At 39.4% G+C, this 24,528-nt stretch overlaps 1 protein-coding gene across 1 annotated transcript; it reads left to right on the plus strand.

Annotated features, from left to right (window-relative positions):
* The first annotated feature begins 6,857 nt into the window (after nt 1-6,857).
* Nucleotides 6,858-23,831, plus strand: BCL2A1 (BCL2 related protein A1). The gene is made up of 2 exons (XM_007951818.1): nt 6,858-7,277; nt 23,727-23,831. Exons 1-2 carry the CDS (start codon nt 6,858-6,860, stop codon nt 23,829-23,831), a joined length of 525 nt encoding a protein of 174 aa, XP_007950009.1.
* Nucleotides 23,832-24,528: the final 697 nt, after the last annotated feature.

The raw sequence follows: 24,528 nt of genomic DNA on the forward strand, positions 1-24,528 counted from the left end.
CCTCAGAAACTCAAGGAGGGGGTCACTGTGAGTTGGGTCTGACTCCACGACACATAACAACAACATTTAACAACAACAACATTAAAGTAAGATTTAGAGAAAGAAAAAGGGATTGGTCTAAGCACACATCTGCACATACTGGAGGGGATGAAGAAGGACAAATTATTGATGTTTATGTATTGCTACCAGGTATTTCATTTTATGTGGGGCTTTCCATAATTTTGACCTCCTTCTTTATCTCTTTCTCTTGGCTTTTCCTCCCCTTTCCTCTCTCATCTTATTTGTGGTCTCTACCACCTTAGTTAAAACATCTTACTGCACTAGCCAGATTTGTAGACACCTCTCTCCTTCCCTACCTGTCTCTCAGTTCCCTTGGTTCTCAACTAGTTACTCTCTCTAATGCCATCTTCAGCCTTATTCCCAAATCTGATAGAAAAATTAGAGAAAATCCTTCTTGCTTCTTTTCCTTATAGGACCATCTGGGACTCAGTCTCCTGAAGGTAGAAACCAAACTCCCACCAGAAGCCTCATCATATTGGGCCTCTGGTTTTCTTGATGAGGAGTGGACTTTCCATCATGGTGTTTTCTCATCATCAAGGCTTTGCCCCATGGGACCAAGGGAGATAACAGGGGACAGACTTGCAGGTGGCTTCTTGTGCTTATTTCCCCTGTCTGCTTTGTGTTGCTATTGATGACCATTACTATCTACAGAGAATTTGCCCAACCAGGGCCTTTGAATAGGGAAGTAGTTATGATAATCTCAGACAAGACGAAAGGGTCGGAGTTTCCCTAAGCCACCTCCTCTGAAACAGCCAAAAGCCCAGCAATTGCCCCTTCAGATTCTGCCTTTGGAGAAAAGGGAAGTTGGTTTTAATGGTCTCCCCCAAAGTCGTGTACTCAGAAGCTTGTCTGGGCTTGGATCCCTCTGGCTACTCAACAGCCATGATGGCTTCAGATTTCTCCTCTTCTATTTCCCATCAAAATTCACTTTCTGCCTGCCATTGTTTTCTTCTCACTGGTCAGAACAGGAAGTGGAATAACAACATAGTGGGATCCCTACAATCAGGAAGGCGGACAAAAAAAAGGAGATCTCCTCCCAGGCAGTCTTGCCTCAATTCACTTACAAGACTTCTTTCTTGAGAGGGTTGTGAGCCATGGGATTCTTAGCTCTATTGTAGGCTAGTGGGAGTAGGAGTAGATAGGCTGTCTTGGTGTACCCCCTTGTGATAGTTAAGGTTGTATGTTAACTTGGTTGGGCCATGATTCTAAGCGGTTTATGAGTTATGATGTAGTCATCTCCCCTGATGAGATCTGATATAATGTAATCACTTCCATGATGAGATCCGCTATGAGCAGTCAATCAGTTGAAAGGGAATTTCCTTCGTGGTGTGGCCTGCTTCTAGTATATTTGGAAAAGCTCTGGCAAAACTCTCTGGCTTTTTGTTCAATCTGGATCCTGAATCTGGCTTGTCATCAGTTACGGTTCTTAGACTTGAACCAATGGCCTGCCATATTGCCTCCCAGTCTTAGGATTGTTGCCTTCACAGGCTGTGAGTCAACACCCTGATATCTTACTTGTAAATCTTGGATTTGCTAGTCTCTGAAGCCAGCAGCTTGCTGTATTGCCTGCTGATCTTTGATCCATCAGCCCCTGCAGCCATGTGGGTCAGGAGAAGCCTCCAGCTTGATTTGTGACTTGAGGACTTGGGAATTCCCAGCCTCTACAATTGCATGAGCCTTTTCCTTGAGATAAATTTCTCTCTCTCTCTCTCTTTGAAAGCTTCACTGGTTTTGCTTCTCTAGAGAACCCTTGGACCACCCAAAGATTAGAGCTGCCTCCCTGCTTTCACAACTCCCAAATTTTTATCAGATGAACTTGATTAAATTTTACATGTTTGTGTCTGTAAGTGACCTTGCATGTGAGCTGCACGTAGTGGCAGTTTTAAAACATGACTGCAAACTCTTTAATACTCTTCCTTCTTAGGAGAATTGTTCTTTGCTTCCTCCCCTTGAATTTGGTGGGTGTGGTGGTTATGTTTGTGTGCCAACTTGGCTGGGCCTGGTTGAGTGGCTGGGCAGCTGGTGGTAGTTGAACTTAATAACATAGATGGAGTAAAGCTTTCAGGACCTCCATTTGCTGATGTGGGAATTATCAAACAATATCGTTAATATCACACACAAGTAAAAGCTTGCTGTAAAGAATCCAAAAATGGTTGCAGCATTATATTGACAGGAAACTTGCAGAAATGCAGGTTGGATTCAGAAGTGGATGTGGCACGAGGGATATCATTGCTGATTTCAGATGGATCTTAGCTGAAAGCAAAGAATACCAGAAAAATGTTTACTTGTGTTTGATTGACTATGCAAAAGCATTTGACTATGTGGATCATAACAAATTATGAATAATATTGAGAAAAATGAGAATCCCAGAAGACTTAATTGTGCTCATGAAGAACCTGTACACAGACCAGGAATCTTTCCATTGATCAGAACAAGGGGATACTGCATGGTTTACAATCAGAAATGGTATGCATCAGGGTTATATCTTTTCACCATACTTAATCAATCTGTGTGCTGAGCAAACAATCTGAGAAGCTGGACTGTATGAAAAAGGACATGGTATCGGGATTGGAGGAAGACTCATTAACAATCTGTGATATGCAGATGACAGAACCTTGCTTGCTGAAAGTGAAGATGACTTGACGCACTTACTGATAAAGATTAAAGACTACAGTCTGCAGTATGGATTACACCTCAACATAAAGAAAATGAGAATCCTCACAACTGGACCAATAAGCAGCATCATGATAAATAGAGAAAAGATTGAAGTTGTCAAGGATTTCATATTATTTGTTTCTGCAATCAACACCAATGGAAGCAGCAGTCAAGAAATCAGATGACAATGTGTTGCACTGTGCATATCTGCTGCAAAAGACCTCTTTCAAGTGCTGAAGAGCAAAAATGTCTATTTGAAGACTAAGGTGCACCTAACCCAAGCCATGGTATTTTCAATCACCTCATATATCTGTGAAACCTGCTCAATGAATAAGGAAGACTAAAGAAGAGTTGATGCTTTTGAATCGTGGTATTGTCAAAGAATACTAAGAGTACTATGATGAGATCTGTACATTGAGGAGGCAGCTCTTCCCCAGTCGTATTTTGAGTGCCTTCTAACTTGTGGCACTCATCTTCTGGCACTATATCGTACAATGTTTCAGGGCTATTCATAATGTTTTCCAGTATTAGACAGTGTTTCACTGCTACTCATAAGGTTTCCACTGGCCAATTCTTTGAAAAGTAGATGGCCCCTTCCTTCTTCTGAATCTGTCGTAGTCTGGAAGCTCCACTGAAACCTGCCCACCATGGGTGATCCTGCTGGTATTTGAAATACTGGTGGCATTGCTTCCAGCCTTACAGCAACACTCAAACCACAACAGTACAACAAATTGACAGACGAGTGGGTGGAGTAGGGTAGAGGAATGTGTGGGTCAAAGGCAAGTAGCTGGTCATGAACTAGATGTGAAGACATAGGGTGGTGTCCTTTCTCAACGCCACTTCAATCTGAGCCTGAATTCATAGGAGTCTAATATATAGGCCCATAAGGATCAGCTCATGATTCTTCATCCTCCAAGGTATTATTTCCATGTCTAGAATTTTGAATAAAATTATAAATCTACCCTGAGTACACTGTGAGAGTCAACCAGAAGGGGTAGAGTCTGGGAACCATATATATATTCAGGTATTCCAAAAATATACACTAAGCTGCTACTATGTACCAGTAACTGGTTTAGTTGCTAGAGATAAAAATGCCTCTCCTCAAAGATTTGAGGAAACAAAGCAACCTGCTTTTGGTTTTATTGCTCTGTGGGCCAACAGGCATAGTCTACGAGGACACAACCCAATTTTTCCAGGGGAAGTCCTGGAGAAGTGACCTCACCAATTAGTTCTATGCTTCTGTGTTCTATGTGTCCATATGATACTCCAAGAAGAAAAACACCAAGAGGGCATTAGATGTGCAAGAGATTTATTGGGGAAGATGCCTGTGAGGGAAAATGGAAGAGGCTGGGATCATAGACATTTACAGATCCGACTCCTGTGAGAACAGAGAAAAGGAATGAAGACTGGGTAAGAAGAATATTAGACTGTAGTGCAGTTTAAGAAAGTCCTGCAAAGGTGATGGGGAGTCATTGAGCCAAAGCCTCTTGTCAAAGGAGTGTGACTCAAAGGAATGGGCCTATCTTAGTGTTCTTGGTGTGCTCAGTCGTTGGCTGGGAACAGCCTGTGGGAGGCATAGCCTCAGTGCAAACTCCTGGTAGATTCAGAACACAGCACCTGGGGCCAATTGTACTCCCATAGTAGGAGGTCTGATGGATACATTTTCATGACTACTACAAGTCATTCACTAACTTAAGTACCTTAAGTAGCATCTCTCCCTTCCTCCTTCAGCCTTATAGTAATAGTTCAGAAATACAAGTTATGTCTTAATTTTTTTCCTGTTTGTAACTATTGGTAGACACTGATACAAGCAATCAGATTCACTCCATATGTGGATGGAAAAAAAGTGAATTCTGTTTCTCCAGAGACTATCATAAACTGTCTCCTTTTTATCCTACTCACTGGCCTTGCTTACTAGCAACACTGGCTCTTCAGTCAACAGAAAGATGCAGCTATCAGATAGGGATATGGTTGCCCACCTTCTCCAAGTATTTGGTAACTGCCTTAATTACCATGTACTCTGGTAAAGGAGACTTGAAATCTGCTCCCAAATCCCCAATGCTCCTTTTAGCCAGTAATTTCGCCATCTCCGCCAACTATTTCTCAGAATTGCTGCCAACACTAAAAGACTGCATTTTACTTCAAACTGTGTGTTTATGAAGTTATGCTCTTACAGGATAAAGAGATGACTGGGAAGCCAAATTCTTCTTTAATCTGTAAAGGAACAATTGTGAACTAGCGTTGATTGTTGTTTGTTGTTATGTGCCATCGAGTCAAACCTGACTCATAGCGACCCCTCCTTGGGTTTCCGAGGCAGTATCACTACAGAAGTAGGATTGCCCAACCTTCCTTCCGAGGAGTGGCTGGTGGGTTTGAACCGCCAGCCCTCTGGTTAGCAGTCAAGTGTCTTATCCACTATGCTACCAGAGCGTTGATTAAGCATCTATTTTGTGCCAGACATAGTGATGAATACTTTGCATAGATCATTTCTTTTAACGTCACATCAATTCTCTGAAGTCATTATTTACTGCCTAATTAAAACAACAAACAATTTTACACATTAAGCACAGACCCATTTTACAAATTAAGCACATCGAGTAAGGGAAGAGGAATTTGGCTAGGACTGAGTTCAGGTCCTCATATTCCAAGTCCAGTGTTCTTGGCTCCACTTTTTTTTTTTTTTTTTTTAATTGTGATTTGGGTGAAAATTTATAGAGCGAATTCATTTTCCGTTCAGCAGTTCACATACACTTTGTCTCATGACATTGACTACAATTTGCCCCAATGCAACAGCTCCCCTCCCACTTCCTCCCCATAGTTACCTCTTCCTTGTGTCCATCCCTCCATGTACTCTGGCCCCTTGAGCTGTCTCCCTGTGCATAAACAGCCCTTCTTTCTCCCATGATTGATCTCCACAAGGAGTGTATCTACCTCAGGTAAATGTTCAGCTTGTATGCCTGTCTTTTGTTTGACTGGAAGCCATAGGTGTGGGTTCAATTCCAGACCTGAAGTGCAGCTAGAGGCCATAGTCTCAGTGGGTCCACCAGACTCTATCAGACCAGCAAACCTGGTTCTCACCCTCCCTTTTTTTTTTTTCCAAATGATTTTGAGTTTTGTTCCACATTATTCTCCTTTTCTACCCAGGATCTCCTACAGAGATCCCCCTCTGTTGGCTCCACATTTTCTGATCTATATATTGCATAATTTATCTGGTTTAGGAACATGAATTAAGGGTTCTGGCTTGAAGCAGAACTTTGTTTTCTATCAAAACTTCTAGAGTAAATGAGAGGTGTTATGCATTGAATTGTGACTTCCCCCACCCCCCAAATATGTGTTGTAAATCCTAACCTGTATGTCTGTGGTTATAATCCTGTTTGAGGGTGGGTTGTTTTTGTTATGCTAATAAATCAGGATTAGCTTGATGTATCTTGAGTTAATTTCTTTTGAGATATAAAAGAAATTAAACAAGCAAGTTGTCCTAAACAAGAGATGGGGTAAGATAGATGCCAAGACACATGGAGATCTCCAAGGAACTAGGAAGCAGAAGTTGAAGAGACAAGGACCTTCCCCTAAAGCCAGTTGTCTGAATGTGTTTCTAGCCTCTTAATCTGTAAGAAAATAAATTTGTTAAAGTCACCCACTTGTGGTATTTCTGTTATAGTTGCATTAGATAACTAAGACTAAAGGAGAAGACAAAAGGGATATAATTTCTTCTCCCCCTACCCCAATCACCCTGACCCTAGTACCAAAGCACCAAGGGTGATATATTGCCAGAGCAACTCTGTTACCTAGCTTCTTCTCTGGTCTCCGTTCCAAATGGTAGTGATAGTCTTCATTGATATATTTTTAGCTACTGGGCTGCATTTAAGATTTAATGCTGAATAAACTACTTAGAGGATGAGGAAGTGACCTCTCTCTTCGAAATATTTTTCTCTTTCGCCTTTTAAACTTTCTCTTTCACAGACAGCCTACGCATGTAATTAGGAGGAAGGATACTATCAAGTGATGCAAACAGAAATTCCACCAGCCTCCAGATATCATTATGTGTCATAACCCTGTCCAAGTCTGTGCGTTTTCACTTCACATTGCCTCTACAGCTTCCAGTGAACCAGCTCAAAACTTTGCTCTGCACCAGGACGGAGATGACTGACTGTGAGTTTGGATTTATTTACGTGCTGGCCCAGGACTATCTGAAGTACGTCCTGCAGATACCACAGCCTGGCACTGGTCCAAGTAAAACATCCAGAGTGTTACAGAATGTTGCTTTCTCAGTTCAAAAAGAAGTTGAAAAGAATTTGAAAACATATTTGGACAATTTTGATGTCATCTCCATAGATATTGCCAAAACCATATTCAATCAAGTGATGGAAAAAGAATTCGAAGACGGCATCATTAACTGGGGAAGGATTGTGACCATATTTGCATTTGGAGGTATACTCATCAAAAAACTTCTAAGAGAGCAAATTGCCCTGGATGTGGATACTTACAAGGAGATATCTTATTTTGTGGCTGAGTTCATAATGGATAACACAGCAGAATGGATAAGGCAAAATGGAGGCTGGGTATGTGTGATGAAAATATTTTCCATTATTCTTTTCTGTGGAATAGGAGTTGACAGTTTCCTAAACCAATTTTTAAAAAATTACCCAAGGATTCTATTTTCCTTGGGTGGTTTGTTTTAATTTTTTTAAAAAATGTTTAAAATAAAAATTACTTTCTGGTTCTTTTCCATTTCAATGAATCCTAGAACTTTATAGTTGAAAGACACTTGTGTTTCAGTTTTCATTCCTGACAGTTGCACTACAGTACACTACAGTGCAGTTCCAGTAGTGAGACTGGGGGTTAATAAAGCATCTTTCTAATGCATCTTTAGAACAGGATAGATACTCTAATGTAGGACTTAGCTTTTGCTCAGGTTGTCAGGGGACTCCCTTGGTAGTGTAGATGGTGAATGTGGTTGCTGCTAACTTAAAGATTAGAGGTTTGAATCCACCCAGAGGCACCTCAGAAGAAAGGTCTGGTGATCTGTTTCTCAAAATAAATCAGCTATGGAAAACCCTGTAGAGCACAGTTCTACTCTGGGACCTGGCGTTTGTACATTTTTTCAGTTTCCTGGATTCCTGCTCTTCTCTTGGGTGCTGCCAAAAGTTTGCACTCAACTACTAACCTCCTGACACATTTGTGGTTGTCATGAACTGGGGTTGACTCAGTGGAGACTTTTTTTTTTAAGGTTGTCATGACAATTGTAGGATTAATACAGAAAGAGTTGGTACTAGATATGGTCTAGTACAAAAGTATACATAATATATAAGTATTTTTATGTTGCAAGATACTGGTGTAAATTTTTGCAAATCCATTATGTACAAATGGATTTATTTTCAGTTTTCTAATATAACAGATTCTGGGCTATTAAAGCTTATTGATTAAAAAAAAAAAAATCACTGTACCATGCATTGCCTTAGTAACAAAAACATCCCAGCAAGAATCTTTGTTCAAGATTTTCCAAATAAAATTTTACTTTATCAGTTAGTATTTCGGAGTGCCTCAAAAAGCCAATACTATGTGAGGCATTCTATTGGAACTCATGTTGGTAAGTTGGTAAGAACACACCTTCAGAGGTATGCTTTCCTTTATGTCCCAATCCACTTAACACTTATTTTTTTTAAATAATAATTTTTAATTAGTTACGTATGAATACATCTGCCTTTAAAAAAAGTTAAAACTTCATAGACAAGCATTTATATCCCCATGGACCCTCTCTCAGACCTCCCACACTGCAAAACATGCTATTGAATATATTCATAGAAAATAGAATACTTTTTCATAAATATTTTCATAAGTATAAATAAATAGTGTTGTTGTTGTTATGTGCCGTGGAGTTGGACCTGACTCATAGCGACCCCTCTTTGGGTTGCCAAGGCAGTATCACTACAGAAGTAGATTGCCCAACCTTCCTTCTAAGGAGTGGCTGCTGGGTTTGAACCGTCAGCCTTCTGGTTAGCAGTTAAATACCTTAGGCACTACGCTACCAGAGCTCCTAATATTAGGTAGTAGCAATCTGTGAAAACTTCCCCAAACTGTTGAGTTAAACAAATGTATCTAGTCTATTTGTTTTAATTCATGTTTCCTGGATTGTTAGTGAGATTAAGCATCTTTTCATATTGAGCATCTTTTCATATATTTACAGCCCATTTGAAATTCTTATTTAGAGAATTGCTTGTTTATATCTTTTGCCCATTTTCCTATTATTTTCTCTTTTTCTTATTGATTTGCAGAATTTATTTGAATATTTTGGCTACTAACTATTTATATATATGTTGCTGATACCTTCTAGTTTGTCTTTTAAAACTATTAATGTTTGGTTGTGGCCAAGAAGTTATCATAACTTTGACCTGTTAGTTCTATTATTTTTATACCATATACAAATATGTATGTAGAAATATCATCTGCCAAACATACGTATGGTCATATGTATAATTCTGTTCGCCTACCCATGCCTGAGCAACTTGCCTGTCTACCTATGTATCCTCTTATAGATTAATTTTTTAAAAAATATTATCAATGCTATATCTTGTATGGGTGCTCTGGTAGCATAGTGCCTAAGGCACTTAACTGCTAACCAGAAGGCTGGTGGTTCAAACTCACCAGCCACTCCTCGGAAGGAAGATGGGGCAATCTACTTCCGTAGTGATACTGCCTCAGAAACCGAAGGAGGGGTCGCTATGAGTCGGTCCGACTCAATGGCATATAACAACAACAAGAAGATATTTTGTATGTAATAGTGTTTGCCTTTGTTTTCTGTAACTCCTGTGCACCTCTCTGTGTCTTCTTTTTCCTTAGTGATGTTATTCTGGTCACCCACTTTTGTTATAAGGTAATCCTTTCCACTCATCCAAATCCATATGTGTCTCTTACCTAGCCTAGCAATTTTCCTTCCACTCCCCTTCTACCACTTGTAACTATCAAAAAATGTTTCTTTCCGTATGTAAACCTTTGATTTTTTGTAATAGTGGACTTACACAGTATTTGTTCTTTTCTGATGGACTTACTTCACTTGGCATAGTGTCCTCCAGGTTTATCCACGTTGTGACATGTTTTGTGCAGTCTTTGTTATTCTTTAACCTTGCATAGTATTCCATTGTATGTATGTACCAAAGTCTGTTTATCCATTCATCCACTGATGGGTATTTTTAGGTTGTTTCCATCTCTTGGTTATTGTAAATAGTGCTACAATGAAAATGAGTTTATCCATTCATCCACTGATGGATATTTTAGGTTGTTTCCATCTCTTGGTTATTGTAAATAGTGCTACAATGAAAATGAGTGTGCATATATCTATTTGCTTCTGGGCTTTTACTTCTTTAGGATATATGATTAGTAGTGGGATTGCTGGATCAAATGGTATTTCTATTTCTAACTTTTTAAGGAAGTGTCATTCTATTCTTCACAGTGGTTGTACCATGTTATAGTCCTACCAGCAGTGTATGAGAGTTCTGTGGTCTCCACACCCTTGCCAGCGTTTGTTGTTTTCTGTTTTGTTGAACTTTACTATTACTGTTCAAGTGACATGACATCTCATTGTTGTTTTGATTTGCAGTGGTTAAGTCTGCTAACCACAGGTCAGTGGTTCAAATCCACCAAACACTCTGTGAAAGAAAGATGAGGCAGCCTGCTTCTATAAAGATTTACAGCCTTGGAAACCTAGGTGGCAGTTCTACTCTGTCCTGTAGGGTTGCTATGAGCCAAAATCGACTTGATGGCAGTGGGTTTAGTTTTTTGGTTAATGGCTAATGATCATGAGCATTTTTTTTTTAATGTGTTTGTTGGACCCCTGAATATCTTCTTTGATGAAGTGCCTGTTTATGTCCTTGGACAACTTTTTAATTGGATTATTTATCTTTTTGATGTTGAGGTGTCAAAGTTTTCCATAAAATTTAAAGCTAAGTCCCTTGTCAGATATGTCATTGCCAAATATTTTTCCCAATCTCTAGGTTCTCTTTTCACTCTTTTGGAAAAGTCTTTTGACGCATATAAGAATTTAATTTTTAGAGGGTTCCAGTCATCTAGTTTGTCTTCTGCTGTTTGTGCATTTTTGACTATGTTTTATAGTCTATTTACGCCATATATTGTTGTTATTGTTGTTTGCTGTCAACTCGGCCCCGACTCATAGCGACCCCTCCTTGGGTTTCTGAGGCAGTATCACTACGGAAGTAGGATTGCCCAACCTTCCTTCCGAGGTGTGGCTGGTGGGCTGCCAGCCTTCTGGTGAGCAGTCAAATGCCTTAGGCACCATGCTACCAGAGCTCCTGACGTCATATATTAGGGCCCCTAAATTTGTCCCTAATTTGTTCTTTGATGATCTTTATAGTTTTAGGTTTTACATTTAGGTCTTTGATCCAGCTTGAGTTTTTTTTTTTTTTTTAAATGTAGCATGAGATACGGATCTTGTTTCATTTTTCTGCAAGTAGATACCCACTTTTGCCAGTGCCAATTGTTAAAGAGACTTTCTTTTCTCCATTCAGTGGAGTCTGGCCCTTTGTCAAAGATCCACTGTGACAGACACTGTCTCTCATTGTACCAATACCAGGATTTTTGACTACTGTGGCTGTATAGTAGGTTTTGAGGAGCAGGAGACCTCCTACTTTGTTTCTTCAGTAGTGCTTTGCTTATCAAAGGTCTATTTCTTTTCCATATAAAATTAGTGATTGGTTTTTCCACTCCCTTAAAGAATGATGATAGAATCTGGATCAGGATTACATTTTATCTATAGATTGCTTTGATTGTTATTGACATTTTCACAATGTTCTGTCTTCCTATCTATCAGCATGGTATATTTTTAGGTAGGTTTCTTATAGTTTCTTGCAGTAGCGTTTTGTAGATTTCTTTGTATAGCTCTCTTGTGCCCTGGTAAAATTTATTCCTAAGTATTTTATCTCTTTGCAGATGTAGAGGAATACAATTGATTTTTATATGTTGATGTTGTACCCTGTCACTTTCAAACAGTTCCGGTAGTTTTCTTACTGAGTCTCTGGGCTTTTCTATGTATAGGATCATATCATCTACAAATAGAGAGGGTTTTACTTTTTCTTGCCAGTTTGGATGTTTTTTGTTTCTCTTTCTTGCCTTATTTCCCTGGCTAGGACTTCCAACACAATGTTGAATAGGTGTAGTGATGTTGTTGTTGTTGTTAGGTGCCGGTGAGTCAGCTCTGACTCATAGCAACCCTACGCACAATAAAATGAAATATTTCCCTGTGCCAGCCTCATAATACTTGCTATACCTGAGCCCATTGTTGCAGCCACTGTGTCAATCCATCCCATTGAGGGCCTTCCCCTTTTTCATTGGCCTTTCACTTTACCAAGCATGATATCTTTCTCCAGGGAATGGTCCCTTCTGACAACATAACCAACTTAGGTGAGATGAAGTCTGGCCATTTTCATTTCCAAGGAGCATTCCAGCTGCACTTCCTGCAGGACAGATTTGTTTGCTTTTCTAGCAGTCCATGGTACTCTTAGTATTCTTTGCCAATACCAAAACTCAAAAGGTCTTCTTTGGTCTTCCTTATTCATTGCCCAGCTTTCACATGCATGAGGGTATTGAAAACACCATGGCTTGGGTCAGGTGCACCTTAACCTTCAAAGAGACATCTTTGCTCTTCAGCACTTTAAAGAGATCTTTTGCAGCAGATTTGCCCAGTGCAATACATTTTCTGATTTCTTGACTCATACTTCCAATGGTGTTGATTTGTGGAACCAAATAATATGTAATCTATAACAATGTCAATCTTCAAAAGGAGTGGTGTTAGAGGGCATCTTTGTCTGGTTCCCATTCATAAGGGGGAATGCTTTAACTCTCTCCTTTGAGAATAATGTTGACTCTTGGTTTTGCATCTGTGCCCTTCATTGTGTTGAAGAATTTTCCTTCTATTCCTATTTTGTTGAGAGTTTTTATTAGGAATGCATGTGGGATTTTATCAAATGCCTTTTCTGCATTGATTGATATAATAATGTTGTTCTTTTCCTTTGTTTTATTTATGCAGTGGATTATGTTGATTGTTTTTCCAACAATCTGAGAATGTCTTAATTTCACCATCTTATTTGAGGGAGAGTTTTGTTAGATATATAATTCTTGGTTGGCATTTCTTTTTTTTTTTTCCATTTCAAGGTTTTATATACGTCATCCCCTTGCATTCTTGCCTGCATGGTTTCTGGTGAGAAATTAGAGCTTAGTCTTATTAGTTGCCCTTTGTAGGTAGATTTTCACTTTTCTTGAGCTGCTTTCAAGATTATTTCTTTGTCTTTGATTTTGTAAAGTTTGATTATATGTCTTGGTGACTTTGGAGTCTTGGTGACTTTCTTTTGGAGTCTATCCTGTACAGGGTTTGTTGAGTTTCTTGGATGGATATCTTTTCATCTTTCACCATTTTGAGGAAGTTTTCTGCTAGCAAGTCTTTGGCAGTTTTCTCTGTCTTTTGTTTTGTTTTCTTTTGCTTCCTGTTCTGCAATTCTAATTGCATGTAGGTTATTTCTCTTGATATATCCCATATAATTTTTAGGTTTGCTTCATTTTTTTTTTTCATTCTTTTCTGATTTTCCTCATACAAATTGATGCCAAGGGATCTGTCTTCTAGCTGGCTAATCCATTCTTGTGTCCTTCCAATAGGAAGGTGTTATCTATCTCTGTAATGTTAGTGTTAATCTCTTGGATTTCTAGTCACTGTTTTTGTGTGATTTCTAATTGTCTATTTATTTTGTCATTTTGCTCTTGTATTGTTTTCCTGAATTCTCCTAGAGTATTGACTGTCTTTTCTTTGCTTTTGTTTATGGTTTCCTTGAGCTCTTGGAAGGCCCTATATATGTATCTTGAATTTCTTATCAGGTAGTTCTGTTACCTGTTCTTCCTCGGGGAAGTTTTCTAATTCTTTATTTTGATCACTTGCTTGTGCTTTCTCATCCTATTTCGTTGTTTGAATTGAAAGTTGTCTGCTATCTCCAAGACATTTTGAAGTTGTTTTTATTCATTGATTATGTGTTGATTTCTTTCACCCTGTTTTTTTTTTTTTTGCTTTGTTTCAATATACCCAGATGGGTTGGGCAGGCATGTTTCTTTGGTTGTTAGCTTGGCAGCACTGGGGCATTCCCCACCTGTTTCTGGGTTAGTGGAATAACTGGTGGGAATGTGGATGCAGGTCTCTGTGTGAAGAGGAGCTGCCAGTGTTGTCCACTGTCTGTGATTGAGCCACAGGTGAAGGAACATGTGGTGTCACTCACCTGTTGGGCGAGATGGTAGGTACTGTTGATATGGCTGACTAGTAGAGAGTTAAAGTTCTCTCATTGCGTGAGACAGGGAAAAAAAAGGGAGAAAAAAAATTAAAAAGATGGAAGAAAAGAAAGATTGGTAAACATAGAAGTAGAAGAGAAAGATGCAGAAATGAACAACTAAAAAGGAAAAAAAGAGAAAAAGAAGACCAAAAGGGAAGGAAAAAAAAAAAAAGGAGGAGGAGCTTTTGTAGTTTTGGTCAGGTGGCAGCCCTGGTAGCAGGTGTTTGTGGTATCATCCACTGGAGTATGAGCCTACTGAGGTGGGAGGCGCCTGGTATAAATGAGCACCTCTGAGAGAAGAGGCTTCAGGGGTGTGCCTCTTGTGTTCAGTGAGAGTAAGACCTATCAGTGACACAAGTGCAGGCAGGGCAAACCACAGACACTGGTTCTGTCTGCTTGGGGCACAGCAACAGGTGCCAGCATCGGGTGGCTGGGCAGCTGAGGAGGTGGCCAGGGAATTGAGTGGGTGGGGGAAAGCTAGAGGGATGTCCCTAGCCACTGGCTTGGTGAGGGCAGGAAGAGGATTCACCCCTAGTTGCCAGGAGGTTGTGTTAGAGCAGAGAATATACCTTTATAGTCATGATTCGCCAGTGTGGGTCAGGTGCCCTTTTGTGTGCACACAGCGGATTATCCAGCTCCTGCCTAGATTCAATCAAAAAGGAGGCTACCTGGACTCTAGTGTCCCCAACTGCCACCACCACAGGCCTTCCCCCTCACTTGGGTCCTCACTAGTGGTGAGTTGTTTCACTCCCCTTCTCTGGCTCCCTCCTTGTTCTGCGGTTGCCTGTGCCGCTAGAAATCTGGCCTGTCTGCCTGCTCTTTACTGTCCCAGTTGTTGTTGTTGTTGTTATGTGCTGTCGAGTCAGACCCTACTCATAGCGACCCCTCCTTGGGTTTCTGAGGCAGGGTGCCCTATCTTCCTTCCGAGGAGTGGCTGGTGTGTTTGAACTGCCAGCCTTCTGGTTAGAAGTCAAGTGCCTTAGGCACTATGCTACCAGAGCTCACAGATCTACTGCATATTCTGCTCACCTTCATCCTCTCTAGATCTGTCCACACAGTGCCTCTATTGTAGTGTGGATTCCATGAAGTAGGTTTATTCTCACCCATGTATGATGATTTCTGTGCTTCAAAATGCCCACACTTTATCAGGTCCTGGCTTCTTCTGTCTTCCCAGTCACTGTCTTTGCTCCATCTTCCTTTCCAATCAGCACTTAGTCTAATTCTTTATCCTCTTGTATGATGCTCAGAGTTCCAGGATCATTCTTTTTATGTATTTCACTCAGTTTTTCTGCATCTCTGTTGTACAGGGATTGGGTGGAGTGTGTTAGCAGAACACTGTCTTGTCTCCACCCCTCTGAACTTACTTTTGAATGATTCATTTCCCCTTGATGGCCCACAGGAAGAGGGAAAGAGTAGAAGAGGCATTTCACAACTTTAGCAAGATATAAGTACCACCTTCTTGCTTTCTACCCCTCTGAAAAATCTCAAAAACTACTGCTTATAAAGCACATGATCTACTAACTTGTCTATAACCCATTAACCCGTTGCTGTGGAGTTGATTCCCACTCATAGTGACCCTATAGGTTAGAGTAGAACTGCCCCAGAGGGTTTCCAAGGTTTTTGGTCTTTATGGAAGCAGACTGCCACGTCTTTCTCCTGTGGAGATGCTGGTGGATTTGAACTGGCAATCTTTCAGTTAGCAGCTGAGTGCTTTAACCACTGCACCATCAGGTCACCTTATCCTAACTATAACCATCCATATTTTTCTGACTTCAAATTATAAATACATGGCTGTAATGAAATAGGAGAAGACCATTTTGCCTACAACCAGAGAATCCTACAATTAAATTTCAAATGTGGATCATGTATATGATACACAAGGAGAGCATAGAATACCATCTCTGAATCAGAGAAACCTGGGTTCATTTCCTGGCTCCAGAGTTTACTACATATGTGATGTGAACAAGTTGCTTCACGTCCTTAAGCCTTATTTCCACAAAACAAGGGAATAATGCTACCCATCTTTTGGGACTGGCATAAGGATTATCTCATTATCCAATGTTTTGCATTTACGATAATAGTAAAAAATCTACTATACAAATATTTTGCACATTAATGACATAAGTCTAGAAGTAACTAATGCCAAGGTGTAAGGTAAGAATAATGCTGATTAAGAGAATCTTGGCCTAGCCAAGATTCTCAGTGGTTTGGCAGTTATGTAATGACATAAATTGGCAGTTATAGAATGATGTAGTCATTTTCCATTTTGTGATCCAATGTGGTCATCCTCCATTTTTGCATAATACTGATTTTCACAGAATGACCTGCTCTTTAGATCCTAACCATGTCAATAAGTGAGGAGTGAATATATGTATCTTGGAGATATTGCGGACTTGGTTCCAGACCACCATAATAAAGCAAATATCACAATAAAGTAAGTCACATGAATCTTTTGGTTTCCCAGTGCATATAAAAGTTATGTTCACACTATACTGTAGTCTATTAAGTAAGCAATAAAACTAAAAACCAAAATCAAACTCACTGTCATAGAGTTAGATCTGACTCATAGCAACCCCTCCTTGGGTTTCCGAGGCGATATCTTTACAGAAGTAGATTGCCTAATCTTCCTTCTGAGGTGTGGCTGGTGGGTTTGAACCACCAGCCTTCTGGTTAGTAGTCAAATGCCTTAGGCACTATGCCACCAGAGATCCCATGCAATAGCATTATGAAGAAGTTTGAATATTGTGAGAATTACCAAACTATGACACAGAGACACAAAGTGAGCACAGGTCATTGGAAAAAATGGTGCCAGTAGACATGCTCTGGGTTGCCACAAACCTTCAATTTGTAAAAAAAAAAGTGCAATATCTGCAAAACGCAATCAAGCAAAGTGTAATAAAGCTAAGTGCAATAAAATGAGGTATACCTGTACATACATCACCTGGAACAGTTGACTGCTAAGTAAGTACTCAATACACATTTAGTGTTATTATTATAGGAGCTCTAGTTATTATTATTATCTAACTTCATTGAGGGAATCTGATTAAATCTATTTAGCCTCCATAAGTTATATGGTAGCATAGTGGCTAAGACACTTGCCTGCTAACCAGACGGCTGGCGGTTCAAACCCACCAGCCACTCCTCGGAAGGAAGGTTGGGCAATCCTACTTCCGTAGTGATACTGCCTCGGAAGCCCAAGGAGGGGTCGCTATGAGTCGGGTTTGACTCGACGGCACATAACAACAACAACAAGTTATATGATCAACTACAGTTGGATATTAATCACTATCTAAAGCAGATAAAGGATCGCTGGTGGTGCAGTGGTTAAGGCATTCAACTGCTAACTATAAGGTCAGAGATTTGAACCCACTAGCTGCTCTATGGGAGAAAGATGAGTCAATCTGCTTCGATAAAGATTTACAGCCTTGGAAACTCTATAGGGCAGTTCTACTCTGTCCTATAGTGCCACTATGAGTTGGAATGGACTTGATGGTATTTTTTTTTTTTTTTTCAGTTTTAAAACAAATGCCCTAAAGGGAAAAAAAAAATAAGAGAGCTATTTCTATAATGGGGATTCATAATCTCATTCCTTATTTTCTTTCTCATTGTTCCCAGCTTGAGTCACTTTTCTTTTCTTCTCTCTATCTTATTTGCTGCTTCTCACCTCTCTTTGTTTTCCTCTTCCACATTTACCCTTATTTTCTCCTGTCCACTCTGCCAGTATGAAGTGCTGAAAATGGATAGGATCTCATTAGTTCTGAGAACTAGTGTTACATTCCAGCTGTCTCCAGCATTCACAAGGAAAGGATGGTTCCTAAAATCATTAGAATGTGCTTAAGATGAAACTCATATCTTTTCCCTTGGGATCGCCCTTCCTTTTGAGCCAGCTGGCTTTCCTTCTTTCTCTCCCTTAAATGAAGTGTTCTATGCCTGTGCTCTGGCAGCGTAGTGCCTAAGCACTTGACTGCTAACCAGAAGGCTGGCGGTTCAAACCCACCAGCCACTCCTTGGAAGGAAGACAGGGCAATCTACTTCCGTAGTGATACTGCCTCGGAAACCCAAGGAGGGGTTGCTATGAGTCGGGTCTGACGTGACGGCTCATAACAACAACAACAACATGCCTGTGCTAGTGAAGAGGAATGAACACTCAACATTCTACTCCACATGGGAACAATCATGTCTATTTAAAATATCACTGCGTACCCCATATTTAGCATAGGATCTATTGCATAGAAGGCATTCAACCAATATTTGTTGTTGAAATACTGAATGAACTATCATTGAACCTGGAGGTTTGCATCCTGGTTTTCCCACTTACTGGAGGCATGACCTTAGGCGAATCAGTGATGTACCCTGAGACTCAGGTTACACACACACACCCACACACATTTATAGGATGATAATACTTACCTAGCAGGGTAGTTAAAGGATTAGTGTTTTTGTAAGAGTATTTTGTAAACTGTCAAATATTGTACAAGTATAAGGGTTATATGGGAAATTTCAAGAAATTTAAATACATAATTCTTAAAACTATTCTAATACCAAAAGAAAGTCCCTTTGAAAGTACGAATGTACAGTTAGTTTGTGCTTTTCGAGGTCAAGATTTTATTTATTTATTTTTTTTAGTGACCTTGCTCTAATGATCTAGTGAATTTGAGGCCAAAGCCACTCCTCGGAAGGAAGATGGGGCAATCTACTTCCGTAGTGATACTGCCTCAGAAACCCAAGGAGAGCTCGCTATGAGTCAGGTCTGACTCGATGGCACATAACAACAGCAACAACAAATGGACATACAGAGACATGTAGATGATTGCATAAGCATTCAGTTTGACAAAAGCATTTCCAAAAGATGTTAAGATTTAGCAGTGAGGTGATACATAATTATCCTCATTTGTTGTTGTTGTTGTTATGTGCCCTCGAGTCAAACCTGACTCATAGCGACCCCTCCTTGGGTTTCCGAGGCAGTATTACTACAGAAGTAGGATTGCCCAACCTTCCTTCCGAGGAGTGGCTGGTGGGTTTGAACCGCCAGTCCTCTGGTTAGCAGGCAAGTGTCTTATCCACTATGCTACCAGAGCTCCCATAGATCCTTTAATTAAATAGAATTTTAGGGCAAACTCTTCTTATATTTCTTTTGAATTTTAACTTGAGTTTTTAAAATCACTTAATGAAAAATAAAGTGAAATATAATTTACGTCATGCAAAAATGCATGATATTGATGCAGGACTTAAGGAAAAACACTTCTCCGTACCTGTGGGCCCTTCAGGAAAAATCTTTAGGTGCCTCTGGTAGCAAAGTGCCTAAGGCACTTAACTGCTAACCAGAGGGCTGGTGGTTCAAACCTACCAGCCACTCCTTGGAAGGAAAATGGGGCAATCTACTTCTGTAGTGATATTGCCTCAGAAACTCAAGGAGGGGTCGCTATGAGTTGGGTCCAACTTGACAGCACATAACAACAACAACAACAAGTCTTGGAAGTTTCCTTTGATGCCATTCCTTCATACCTTACACCCAATCCATCAGGAAATTCCACTGGCTACACCTTCAAATATCATGTATTGAGTGCCTCTAAACTACCTTCCTCCTTCACTGGGTTACATCAGTAGCCTCCTATCATTCTCCCTGCTTCCATCCTTGCCCTGATATAGTTTATTTTCCATATAGCAGCCAGAGTGATCTTTTAGAAACCCAAATTAAATCATACCCTGACCTAATCAAACCCTCCAAGACACCTCTTCATTCTGGACACAAAAATCCAAAGTCCTGACCATCCCACTCAAAGCCTTGCATGATCAGGGCCCTGACTACATCTCTGATCTCATTCTCTGTGAATTCCTCCTGTGCACTTGTAGCTACAGATTTTGTGAACACATTCCAACCTCAGGACCTTGGCACCTCTGCCTGGAATAATCTCCTCCCAGTAGTTTGCACAGCTCCCTTCCTCCTTTAGCTTAGGTCGGTGCTCCAAAGGTGCCTTCTTAGAGAAGTCTTTCTTGATCAACTCATCTAAGATTGTAACACTGCCATGCTCTATCCCCATACCTTGCTTTATTTCCTTCATAACAGTTAATACTACCAGATATCACATTACATATTTATTTGTTTATCTGCTTATTGTCTGTCTTTAGGACAAGAATTGTCTGTCTTTAGGACAAGAATTAAAGCTTCGTGAGGGCCAGAATCCTGTATGTTTTGTTTCAGTGTGCTTCCCTTGCTTAAAACAGTACCTGGCATGTGGTCAATGTTTGGAAAATATTTCTTGGATGAATAAATGAATAAATAATCTTTATGGAGGTGGCAATATCATCATGGCATTTGTCTGTATCTTTTCAAAATTGTGAGGGTCTGAGTTTCTTTGGGTTATTGATACAGTATATTATTTCATGCTTTAGGCTTTTTTGAAACCAGGGTAACTGACTTCAAATTACTACTATTCCCAGAAATAATCTGATTTGGACATTCTTGGTTTACTACTATAGTACTAACAAGATATTGAATCCATACTTGTATATTTATTTTTATACAATGGTTTTAAGATACAAGCAGTACCATTATGAGGAATGCTTTTGAAAAGAAGAAAAATCACACTACCACCTTAATATATCCACATATGCACATTATATGCAATTACAAGAAGGTATACATGAAAATTTTTTCATGTAATATTTTCTTATAAATATTTTAACACTGTGTCACATATTCCATGTTAACATTTCTCATAGCTACAGAATATTCCACCAATGTGATGTATCACAGTTTAATTAACCAATTCCAAATTATGAGACATTCTGGCTGTTTTCAAATTTTCCCTCTTAGGAACAATACTACAATACTGGACGTGGGTATAGGTTTTTTTCCCATATTTTAGAAAACTGTCTCATGATTAATTTCTAACAATGGAATTACTGGTTCATAAAATATGAGTATAATTACACATTCGTACATAATGGAATGCATAGTGCTTTCCAAAAGGATCGTGTCAATGTAACAAGGTCACACCAGCCTTACATTGGCATTGGATGGTACTATTAAACATAATTCAAAGAGGTTTAAAATTTTAAGATGAACTTAACAGATTTCAAAAACAATGTTATATTAAAATGTGAATTTCTTTGCTAGTAATGTTGAATTTTCCCCATATACTTATAATGATTCATCTCTCTCTCTCTAATAGCCTTTGCTTTTTCAGCTATTGAGGGCTTGATGATTTTCTCTTACACTTGAATAAACTCTTTCATGGCAAATGAAAATATTTTCCTAGTCTTTTCCTTTAATTTTAATTTTTTATAGTTCAATAATTTTTATATTCATACAACTTAATTTGTCAATTTTTCTTTTGTTAATTCTCTTTACTTTAGAAATTGAATGTATATGAGAGATGATGTGTTAATTATCCAATCATAATAGACAATGATGTTGTTGTTGTTATGTGTCATTGACCCCTCCTTGGGTTGCCGAGGCAGTATCATTACGGAATAGATTGCCCAACCTTCCTTCCAAGGAGTGGCTGGTGGGTTTGAACTGCCAGCCTTCTGGTTAGCAGTCAAGTGCCTTAGGCACTATGCTACCAGAGCTCCTAGACTGTCATAATAATGATAAAAAATCATCTTAGAGTGCCTAAGTATACTTGCCAAATGAAGAATTTCAGAAAATGAACAATGAAGTGGATGTGAACTTAGAACTTAGGGGAAATGTCTGAGTATGTAAGGGCTGGAGGGAAAGAGGAAAAAGAGAGATGAAGCAATTTCTTTTCTCTGTTAAGGCCTGACAGCATATGTCTCCCAGCATGGAGAAAGAGCATGACCTACATTTAACACATAAGCACCAGCTGGCTCTTTTGGACAGGCTTTCAAATGGAAAGCACCCCTGACTAGTGTTAATCTGCTTTGCTGGTGATGCTCATGAAGATGATTCCAAGCCACCAAAGAGTTCCTGAGTCTCTTCCAAACATCAAAGAGATATGCTTGGTTTACTTTTTGGTATTAGACACACTAGGCTATGAACTCCTTGAAGGCATCTTTGTAATCCCAGAATCTGGAACCGGCTAGATGCAGAGCAAATGTTTGCTAAATGAACATTTAAAAAAATAATTTTTATTGTTTTCTAATCCTTTTAGCAGTTGGTTGGAAATTTGTAGTTTATGTGGTGGAGTGGAAAGGAGAGTGTTTATGTTCCAATCCAGGCCTAGGCACTAAGAAGTTGGGTAACCTTCCAAACAAAAAATCCAAATGCATTGCCGTCAAGTCAGATCCGACTCATAGCGACCCCTCCTTGGGTTTCCAAAGCAGTATCACTACAGAAGTAGATTACCCAACCTTCCTTCTGAGGAGTGGGTTTGAACCACTAGCCTTCTGGTTAGCAGTCAAATGCCTTAGGCACTATGCCACCAGATCTCCTTGAGTAACCTTAACAGTTACTTATTCTTATACACACACACACACACACACATACACACACATATATTTTGTGGGGGCCTCAGTTCTCATTGGTAAAAATAAGATAGGGCATCAGGTTGGATGATCTCGGAGATACTTTTCAGTAAGGATACTCTATAATTATAAATAGTAAATTAATTAAATATAGTCTCCACTTCACTGGGTAGCCTATTTTTTTGGTTGTTTGATTGTTTAAACTATGTCTTATCAAAAAGAGAATGAACTGTAATAGAAGAATAGAATAGAATACAGAATAAACTGTAATAACCTGATCATAGGCTCCAAAGCATTGATTAAATCTGGATTCACTGTGAGTCCTCATAAATAGCAATACAATGCAGTTTACAAACACTGATTTCTGTTTCAATGTTAGACAGTGGAGAATGGAAGAGAAAGAAAAAAATGAGACCATCCTTCAGAGTTGTGTAGTCTAATACAGCAACCTCTAGTCACATATGGCTATTGAACAATTGAAGTGTGGGTAATCTGAATTGAGATATGTTATAAGGAGCTCTGGTAGCATAGTGCCTAAGGCACTTGACTGCTAACCAGAAGGCTGGTGGTTCAAACCCACCAGCCACTCCTTGGAAGGAAGATGGGACAATCTACTTCCATGGTGATACTGCCTCAGAAACCCAAGGAGAGGTTGCTTTGAGTTGGGTCCGACTTGATGGCATATAACAACAACATTAAGTACAAAATACACATAGGATTGAGAAGATTTGGTATGATTAAAAAAAGGTAAATATCTCATTGATAATTTTTACATTGATTACATGTTGAAATGATAATTTTTGGATATATAAAATTAAATATATTAAAAATAATTTCACCATTTCTTTTTACTTTTTAAAATGTGGCTACTAAAAAACTAAAATTATATATGTAGCTTATATTTCTATTGTACAGTGGTGCTCTAGAAGGAAGATACCAACCTACTGCCTGTGAGCCAATTCTAACTCATAGTGACCCTATAGAACAGGGTAGAACTGCCCCACAGAGTCTTCAAGGCTTTATCTTTATGCAAGCAGAGTGCCTCATCTTTCTCCCATGGAGTCGCTGTAGTTTTGAACAATGAATTAACCTGTCAGGTAGCAGCCGAGTGCTTTAATTACTGTGCCATAATAATGAGAATGAAATTAGTCAAGGTGCAAACAGAGAAGATAAATTCTTCACATTATTAAGATGAAAGTTTCTTTGCTTTTTATTGCAGCAAACTTGGTTTCCACTGATGTTAAATTTATTATTTTGTAGGAAAATGGCTTCGTAAAGAAGTTTGAACCTAGATCTGGCTGGCTGACTTTTCTGGAAGTTACAAGAATGATCTGTGAAATATTTCTCCTGAAGCACTACTACTGACTGAAAAGTGTACTCTATATTGTGAAACCTGCCTAATTCTCCTGACTCGAGCAAGAACTACTGCCAATGCTTCTCCTTCTAAACAAACAACTTGATGTAACTTGACTTTCCGAGTTATGAACATTTTATATATAAATAATAAAGTTTTGTATAATTTTATTGTTTTAATGCTTAACTCTGTATTTTCCTCTATGTATAATTTGTGTCCCATGTTTTTGGCTCTGCCTGGAAGTCAGTAAAAGGAGAAAGCATAATATAGGATATAGGTATTAAATTAAGGGGATGATGACCAGAATGGTGGCATCCCTTCTGCCCCACAGCAGACTATTTTTTAAGGGTATGACCATGACCCAAAAGTTGTTCTCTATGTTAGGTGTGGTAGTTAAGGTTGTGTCAACTTGGCAGGGCCTAGTTTTAAGTGGCTGGGCAGTTGGATGTAGCTATTCCTCATGTTGGGCCTGGTAATCAACCCTATGGTGGAATCTACTGGGGCAGGTGAGTAGCTATCTTAGGGATGTGGTCTGCTTCTAGTATATAAAGAGAAGTTTTGAGAAAGGTCTCTACAGCTTTTTGGTTATGCTTGGACCCTGCATGTAGCTAAGTCCTCATTTGGTAGCCTGCCATGCCCTGCAGATCTTGGAATTTTTCTGGACTTGAACTAGTGGCTTGCCATGTTGTTTGATAATCTTGGGACTGT

Source organism: Orycteropus afer, unplaced genomic scaffold (genome assembly GCF_000298275.1).
Source record: "Orycteropus afer afer isolate SDZICR_OR568_19922 unplaced genomic scaffold, OryAfe1.0 scaffold00313, whole genome shotgun sequence".
In the NCBI taxonomy this organism is placed as follows: Eukaryota; Metazoa; Chordata; class Mammalia; order Tubulidentata; family Orycteropodidae; genus Orycteropus; species Orycteropus afer.